The sequence below is a fragment of the Quercus lobata genome, chromosome 9, assembly GCF_001633185.2.
Source record: "Quercus lobata isolate SW786 chromosome 9, ValleyOak3.0 Primary Assembly, whole genome shotgun sequence".
Taxonomy (NCBI): domain Eukaryota; kingdom Viridiplantae; phylum Streptophyta; class Magnoliopsida; order Fagales; family Fagaceae; genus Quercus; species Quercus lobata.
In genome coordinates, this window is record NC_044912.1 from 7,516,500 (window position 1) to 7,526,176 (window position 9,677).

Below are 9,677 nucleotides of genomic sequence, written 5' to 3' on the forward strand. Positions count from 1 at the left end.
AAATATTAAATCCAAAGCAAACATAATAAATAAACAAATATATAAGTACATAACAATGTTAGAGTTGATTTACTGATTATAAAAAAACGTAGTTGATTTTTACTTAAATCAACTAAATAGTAAACCAAACCAAACAGTAAACCATTGTTATCAATTTTAAATATAATAGAAAATATTATTAAAATATTAAAGGGGATAGCTGATAAAGTGTTGGGGGGGGGGGGGAATGTTGTCGAATTACACTTAAAAATATACACAGAACTCAATTTTGAGGATATCGAGTTTTACACAAAACTCGATTTTGTTAAAATTGAGTTTAAAAAACAGGGGTATTTTACTAAATAGTTTCAAAATAAGGACATTTTACTGCATAATTTTAAAATTAAGGACAAATACCCATTTTCCTTGGTAGTTGTGCCATTGTGGGACACTTGTACTGTAATGCATGAATAGAATAACAAAGCTAAAAACAAATTATATAATAAATATATCAATCTCATAAAAAAATGAATAAATAAATAAATAAATATAGATATGAATAAATAAATATGCTTATACAACTATTTTCTTTTTAGTTGTTTGTATTGATTGATTTTTCTTGGAGGTTTTCATAACAATAGTAAACGATTTATGGTTAATCAGGTTGGATCGTACAATTCGGTCCGAATTTCAAAACCATGCTATTGACATGAGTTCCGGACTCAACTCACCAAACTAGAACAAGTGTTACGCAATCCCAAGGGTCCGTTTGGATTAAGGGGGAGAGAGAGGGAGTGGAGGGGAGTTGAGTAGAGTTGGCTGAAAATAGACTAAATTTGGGTCACTTTCACTCTACTTTACCCTACTTCCCTTAATCCAAACAGATCACAAGTGTCATTTGCTTGACACCTCGCATCGTTAGTATGCCAAGTGCTCAAGTCACCCAAACAAAACTATGTAACGAAAGTTACGAAACACAAAAAAAAAAAAAAAAAAAAAAAAAAAAAAAAAAAAACTCAAAGAATCTGAACCCAGAACTCGATTTTGAGGATATCGAGTTTTACACAAAACTCGATTTTGTTAAAATTGAGTTTCAAAAACAGAAGTATTTTGCTAATAGTTTCAAAATAGGGGCATTTTACTGCATAATTTTAAAATTAAGGACAAATACTCATTTTCCCTTTGTAGTTGTGCCATTGTGGGACACTTGTACTGTAATGGATGAATAGGATAACAAAGTTAAAAACTAATTATATAATAAATATATCAATCTCTTCAAAAAAAAAAAAATATATATATATATATATAGATATGAATGAATAAATATATTTATACTGCTATTTTCTTTTTAGTTGTTTGTATTGATTGATTTTTCTTGGAGTTTTTCTTAACAATAGTGCACGATTCATGGTTAATCAGTCAGCTCATACAGTTTGGTCCGAATTTCAAAATCATGTTATTGACACGAGTTTCGGACTCGACTCACTAAACTAGAACAAGTGTTATGCAATCCCAAGGGTCCATCTGAATTGAGAGGGAGAGAGTCCGCTCATATGGTTCGGTCTGAATTTCAAAATCATGTTATTGACACGAGTTTTGGACTCGACTCACCAAACTAGAACAAGTGTTACGCAATCCCAAGGGTCCATCTGGATTGAGAGGGAGAGAGGGGAAATGGAGGGAAGTAGAATAGAATTGGCTGAAAATAGACTAATTTTAGACTAATTTCACTCTATTCTATCATAAGTGTCGTTTGCTTGACACCTCGCATCGTTAGTGCGCCAAGTGATCAACAGCTCAAGTCACCCAAACAAAAGTATGTAACTTTCGTTACAAACACAAAAAAAATTCTCAAAGAATCCCAAACCCACCAACATGATCAAAGAGACACAGTAGCGACACAATTGAGAGTTGGAGAGGTCACACTCACTTCAGAAACTCTGTTATAAAAAGTGTATGGCTCTCCCCTTAACTCTCCGCACTAAGCTCTCCATTTCCACCACTTCTGTACGATTGTTCCACGCGTCCAGAGCCAGTCCTCTCACCCAGGGCATCATCATAACACAAGCCCTTCGTCAACGCGGCTTCCACACTCAGACTCAGACTCAGAGGCTCGTCTCTCTCTTTGGTGAGCGATAAAAGGTTGGGTCATTGTTGTTGTTATAGTAGTAGTAGTAGTAGTAGAACAAGAGTGTCAATGGCAACCAAGGGTGAGGTGAAGAAGCAGGTGTTTGAATCGGAGGAGGATCTGGCTGTGTCTCTCGCTAAGTATACTGCTCAGCTGTCTGATAAGTTTTGTAAAGAGAGAGGAGCTTTCTCTGTCGTTTTGTCTGGTGGGTCTCTCATCAATTCCCTCAGGTAACAGCAATAAAGTATTTGCTTTTTGTTTTTGGGTCTTAATTTTGATTGTCATTGTGCTTGTAAATTTTTGTACTTTTGTTGTTTTTATGAGGTTTTTTGATGTACCCAGATGATATATGTTTGTTTGGTTGCTGGAAAATGGAATGTTGTAGGAAATGAAAACAAAATGGAAAATTGGGTTTAGAGCCAAAATGAACTATTGACTGTGCTTGATTTCACTGGTTTGGTGAAAAAGGGGAAGAGAATAGAGAATTGAATCATGGGTTATTCATTATTAAGGACCACATGAAGTAGGTGCAATTTTTTTTTTTTCAATTTTCCCCCTCAATTTATTATGTTCAATTTTATTGCAGAGATCAATTTACAAGTTAAAATGATTGATTGTTTGTCTTTTACTTTGCGTGATTTTATTCTGTTGAAAGGAGGGTTTAAAGATAATTAGTATGGGGTTCTTAATAATGTGAGTGGGAGTCTTGGTAATTGCTTGATGTTGGAATTGCAGGAAACTAGTGGAACCCCCGTACATTGATTCGATTGAATGGTCGAAATGGCATGTCTTTTGGTTGGATGAGAGAGTGGTGCCAAAGGATCATGAAGACAGTAACTATAAGCTTGCTTATGATGGGCTTCTTTCTAAGGTAGGATTGATTGTTGAAAGTTTTCTGATTTCATATTACTAAGAATTTCCGTAAGATTGCGCATTCAGATTGTGCTGTTCTTTGTGATATATTCATGCTTTATTTTGAATTTATGTTGGGTGTATGTGAAATTTATTATAGGAACTTTAAAAACTGTGGATCTAAGACTAATGGCTGCACTGCTTAGGTGTGGCTTTATTTGGGTAGAAAGCATTGCAAGGACAATATTAAGGTCAAAGAGATCATGGGATCAGGGTAGTGAGAAACGATGTTAATATATTATGAACAAATTTATGAGAGCATGGTTTATTTATGACTTTGTTGTGTTAAATGATTAGTTTGGTTTAGGTAAATAAGCAAAGGTTTGGGTGTTGTTAATTGATAAAATGATGTCTTATACCATTTCATGAAGATTGATAGTAATTCTAGATGCTTATCTATGATTTATATGAAAGTTTATTCTTGGTCATGTGTAGTTAGAAGGCTGGCACATCTTCTTTAGTTAACTTTTTAATAGCAAATTTTATTTTGTCTATGGCTCTTCTGCTTGTGACAGTCTTAGTTAATTTAAATCTGTTAAAAAAAATTTCTGGGCAGGTACCAATCCTCCCTGGCAATGTTTATGCCATCAATGATATTCTGTCAGCTGAGGCTGCAGCTGAAGATTATGAGACACGTCTCAGACATTTGGTTGAGAGCAATGTTATAAATTTATCAGCAGCTAGTGGGTTTCCAAAGTTTGATCTCCAGCTGCTGGGTATGGGCCCAGATGGACATGTGGCTTCTTTATTCCCAGGCCACCCTCTCGTCAAAGAGAATGAAAAATGGGTTACCTTCATTAAGGACTCGCCAAAACCACCTCCAGAAAGAATTACTTTTACCTTTCCAGTGATCAATTCGTCTGCATATATTGCCCTTGTGGTGACTGGTGCTGCTGAAGCTGGAGCAGTGCAAAATGCTTTAGGAAATAGTCAAAATTCTGAGAAGCTGCCTGTTGCAATGGTTTCACCTGAAGGGGAGTTGGCTTGGTTCTTGGATACGGCTGCAGCTTCAAAGCTGTAGGAGTGGGAATTCTACAGCTTTGTGAGTTGATCAACATGATGTATATTAGTGTGTTTTATCTTGTACTGTGGTTATCAGAGATCATATAGGTGTTCTGTTGTATTTTGTGATCTCTGTGGTATGTAACAACTAGTAAGGTTTTTCTATCTTCTGTGATGGTAATAAAAGAATGGTTTGAATAATATCTGGTTTGATATGCGATTGGATATTAGTTTTTCTATTGTTCATCCTGTTTTTCTCCCTTACACACACTCACATAAAAGTAATGTTTTTACATTTACTAACGACTAAAATGCAAATTGCACTGGTCCAATTACAAAAATCATCAACTCATTTATTTAAAATAAAAAAGTTCCTCTCTCATCTCCATTTCTCTCCCTTTTCTGTTCTCATTGCTGCTGCCCTCTTTCCTTCACTCATTTTTCTTCTTTTTCCATTGAGCTCTACTACTGACCATTCACCTGGATTCCGGGAATTTTGTCTCATCATTATTGTGGTCTAAGATGGAGGAGTGAGAGGCCATGACAACAGCATTGGTGGCAATGACCACAGCCATTGGCATGGGGGCTGCACCCATGGCCATGAGCGCCTCATCTTCACCTTCGGCTGTCAGTGGGTTTTCTAACAATAGCACGAGTGAACTTGCGATAGTGGTCTTGTTGGCTCGTTGCTCAGGAAGTTTGAAGCCCTAGCTTTTGGTTAGTGTAATGGAGGTGAGGGATTTTTTTTTCCATGTTTAGTGTTTTTGAAAATAGGTGCATAGTTTTCTAGGATTTATGCTATAGATTTTTTCTGTTATGGACTAATCTTTCCCTCTACTGGGAATTAAAATGAAATTATAAGGTCATACACTGTTTTCTTTTCTATCTTTGGCAACATAGCTCGGTAGTTAAAAGGAATTTCTTTCTTTTCATTTTTATTGATTTGTTTTGAGTTTGGGTGGGAAAAGTTTATAACTCTGCATGTGGTTTGAGTCCATTGTTGTGATCATGGATGTAGGGTTTTGATATAAAAAATCAAAAGATTCTAGGAAACTGGGTTCTGGGTTTGGCTAAAAACAGCAAGATCACAGAAAAAGGTGATTCTTTTTGAATTCAAGATTGATTTTTCATGAAAAAATTGGTGTTAGATTTAAGTTTATATTTTGAAGTGTATGGTGGCTGGATGATTTGGCGTGGCTGTGTTTTTGATGCGACTGGAGAGGTAACTGGCGCTGGCTGGGGAGACAGAAATGGAGGTGTGTTCAAAACGACGTAGTTTTAAGCGTCTCAAAACAACGTTGGTTTGAGTTAAACAGAAACGATGGATGTTACAAAAACGATGTTAAACATTAGGGGCAAAGATGAAAATATTTAAACCTCAGGGACCAAAATCAAAATGATCTCAAACATGGGTATAGTTTGCGTATCTACTGATTTATAATTGATCAACTTGTGCTACTCCATTTTTTTTACCCATTAAAAAAAAAAAAAAAAAAAAACCCTTGTGCTACTCCACAATGCAGTAATTAGTAGAGAAGGTAGCACAGTACTCTGCTGTTCCCTTTTTTTTTTCTCCCCTCCTTGTGATTCATTCTCTATTAATTTGGTGGCTGATGCTTTAGCTAAAAAAACTAGATCCCTGTACAGTACATTTGTTTCTCTATTAACTTATGATTGTTTGGGCTATTGTAGAAATCTATAAACATAAAAGTTATTTCTTAGTCATTTCTTCCAACCATGGTTGAGTTGATTTTATTTATGTTATCTTTTGAGAATTGTAATATTTATCAAAACAATAGGTGTGTGCAGAGAGGATGATTCCACCACTATTCTGCATTTTGTGGTGCAAAACGGGCAATGTTTGAAATAATTTGTTGTATTTGCCACTTCATAAGTGGCAAATACAATGGATTAGGTCAATCTAAGACAACATTTGTCTTGGAGATTTAATTAAGTTTCTTGATTGATATCTCTAATATAATATGATTTTTTGTCATCCTTTTGATATTTCTAACTTCTTTCCATCAGATTTTTTTTAGGAAATTCCCTTCCTTTGTCATAGTTGTAGTGTACACATTGCCTAGAACACGGCCTTCCTTTCTCATGGTATTGTGAAGAGAATCACATGTTGTAGTTGTTATCCGTCCTTGGTATCTGGAGGAACTTGATTTTACAACAGGCATGGGGATGCCAGGGTCTTTCTCTTGGGATTTAGTAGTTTGTTAAACTAAGATGATGAAAAACACACGTACATTAACTCATCTTATCATAGAGGACCATTTATTGGAGCTTCTAGTCAGTTGGTGTAGTCTGTTAGCCATAGGAGTGATTCTGGTTACTCTTTGTCAGTTGGTTCATCTTGCACAATGGTGAGAATCTTGAAATTTAACAGGTTGGTTTAGCAGAGAACTTTTTATCAAACCCCCCCCAAAAAAAAGGACTAATAGTAGATTACTTGGAGATTTTGTAGCTGAGCCGTCTCCCTTGAACTGGCATTATTTTCAGGGTGCAGACAAAATGGTGACACGCTGTGCTCATCTGTAGTATACTTAACTTATTATATCCTGCTATTCCTAATGATAGATTGCTAGTAACAATTTGAAGGACCGCCATTCAGCAGGTCCAGTTTTGTTTATTGATAATGTTTGAAATGAACTTGGTAGTGCCCATCGCTGTATATATGCTAATAGTTGCAGGGAATTGACATATGATCTAATGGATTTTATCTAAACATTCGCTAAACAAGAGATGTGTTTCCCAGATTCCTTTACCAGAACTGCAGGTCCTGATGACAATATGCTGGTATGTTGAATGAGATTCTCCTCGCAGTTCATTAAGACACCCATCTTGTATGTATTTGTTCATTCCTTTGTATAGAATTATTACTTTGCTTCCATGAGATGTCATGTCGAACATCATGTCTGTACTTATATGGTCACCCCAGGTAGGGTCTTCACAATTGGCGTCCCCAAATTTTGTATTTTACAAAATATGTAAAAGCTTCCTACCCAACAGAGCACCATGTCCATGTGTTAATCAATTTGTCATGTTTCTCATGCATATGATCTAAAGATAAAAGATCCAGTTATGTTGTCATGTATTGGGGTTTTTTCTGAGCTTCCTCTGTCCAGTTGACTTTCATATTGGTACAGCTACTGCAACACCAATAAGCCGTCACTCTTATGGTATTGGTAGGTCATGCTAAAAGTTGTCAATGCTTACAAGCAGTCTAAACCCATCGTATCATGTCTTCTAATATTTTTCATTAGTCTAGGATAAAATGTTCATCATGTGTTTCAGTCAATTTTCCATTACTTTGTTGGTTGTAATATGTCAGATGAATGTGTTGTGTCATTGTTGGGCTTTGAATTTGCATAAACTTGCTAAGGAAAGTGATGATGTTAGCACTTGCATTGGGTTTCTCTGGCACCTACATTTCTAACTTATTGTTGTCATTTAAAAATAAATAAATCGAAAGGGAAAAAAGAAGGAGAAGAGGAGGAAATCAAGAGTATTCCTAGAGTGATGATACTTGGAACAAAACTTGTGCATAATGATAAAGCTCACTCCACCATTAGTTTGAAATATACTCAGCGCACACACACCAACATATATATCAACTATCGTAATTTCAATTCCAGAATTTGAGATTGCTTCATTTCCTTAACTTGTTCTACTTCCTGACATGTTAAAGCAGGGTTGATTTTAATGGCTGAATTGTCACCCTAATTAACAACCTGTGTTGTGAGCACAGAGCTTTCTTTTAATCCCCTGATCCAGCTGAACTGTGGGATGGTCTCAAAATCATATATTTAAATGGTACTCAAATCTGAAATTGCTCATAACGAGTTTGTGAGTTGTGGGTTGCTTATGAGAATGGCCAGCTTCCCAACGCCTTTATATAAAAGAAAGTTGGAAAATCAATGCCTGACTTGTGCACATGACTCAAAATTAGAATACCTCCCACCCTGAACATCATCCATTGGCTCAACTAATTTTAGTTTAATTAGATACATCACATATTGTCTATTCCAGATGAATTCACTTGTATGAGGTTTTTGTATCTTTTCCTTTTTCGAACGAAGTATTGGAAAAAAATAACTTGTGTCTTAATCAATGGATGCTTTTTTTATGAGATTAATCAATGGATGCTTGCCCCAAGAAGAGAACAATATTTTATAAATAAAGATTATTCACTTATTCATGTGTTTCTTCCTTTATTATTATTATTATTATTATTTATTTATTTACTTATTGGGATAAACATCTTATCATCATGTTCAATGTAATGGATAATGGACCTTAATTTTCATGCAGAGAAGAATGGTGTGTAGAAATGGCAACCATTTATAATATTTCACATTGGGATATACTACAAACAACAAGTTCATTGATTATGTGAACTGCAAGGGTGTAGTTTTGTTGTTGAAACCTGAAAGTGGTCCTAAAGGTCTGCTCCGATCCTCTTATATATCAAAACCCGAGAACTTTAGGCTCAGACCAAAGTCACCATGGGTCCAAGCTAGACATGATGGATTTTATAGCTTGAACAAATTCCCTCTTGATTTCATTTTAAATAAATAAATAAATTAAAAAAAAAAACTCGTGAATCAGAAAAAGAAAAGGAAAAAGGGAAAAGCATCTTTTACTTTTTTATTATTTCACTCTTTGTCTATGAGATATTTTGGGGAATCCCGTAAACTGATAGTGTGGTGGATTGAATTTGAAACCTTCAAGTTTATGTCATGTCTCAGATTAATGAACCTACCACCAGGATACTCCTTTGGGCCATTCTAGAATTTGTTCTAAATATAGCAATTCTACAATCACAACAACCAATAGAAAAATAGATTTCTTGCATGGCATCCATCTAGAATAAACCCTCTAATCAATTGCTAAATTTCACAACAAAAAAGTACTTTGAGAATTCGATTACAAAGATTTTTTATTTCTTTTTAACGAACAACATGATACACAAAGTAGTGAAAATTATTGTTTCTGAGTCACTCTCACATAATTGCTCTACTGAAGTGGCTAGTAAGAAGAATATAATGCCTGCATAGAGCTTATGAACTTTCCCAAACAGGACCCTAAAAGAAGCAAAAACAACCCCTTTGAGGATGTTAATGTTAATGATCGGATTCATAGCATGCTTTCCTCATAGATGAAAACCATTTCTTATAACATATAAGACTAAAATGTACCTGCACTCTTGACCTGAGTCATGACTTATGAGACACTCTTGGTGTGTTGTCACAATCCCATAAAACAAAGAGCTCACTTTGGACCTTATTTATTCTCTTGTTTCACTTTCATGATTGTGGTAGCTAATGCAAAAAGGTGTGAAATGTAGGCCATGAAAAGTATGCAAAGGACAACTTTCATTTTGGCCCTTACAATAGATCACATCCTTGCATGCCATAGAAGAAAAGAAAAAGGAAATCTCCAAGTAATGACTCTTTGCAATTCCAGATGTTACCTTTAATTTGTACAATGAATAATCACTATATATATCTTGCAACTTGCAGCAGAAAACGTGTCTTTTTTTCTTATTAGGGACCCATAAGCTTTGTGTAAGAGTAGGAAAATCAAAAATGGCAGACCAAATGTTTTGTCACATACATCTATGAAGCTCCTTTGTCACAATTATGTAGAA

At 35.2% G+C, this 9,677-nt stretch overlaps 1 protein-coding gene across 1 annotated transcript; it reads left to right on the top strand.

The window, feature by feature from the left end:
• Positions 1-1,764: 1,764 nt before the first annotated feature.
• On the top strand, positions 1,765-4,246 carry LOC115962092 (probable 6-phosphogluconolactonase 4, chloroplastic). Its single transcript, XM_031080964.1, has 3 exons — positions 1,765-2,337; positions 2,843-2,978; positions 3,576-4,246. The coding sequence occupies exons 1-3, from the start codon at positions 2,177-2,179 to the stop codon at positions 4,038-4,040; spliced, it is 762 nt and encodes a 253-aa protein (XP_030936824.1). The 5' UTR covers positions 1,765-2,176; the 3' UTR covers positions 4,041-4,246.
• Positions 4,247-9,677: the final 5,431 nt, after the last annotated feature.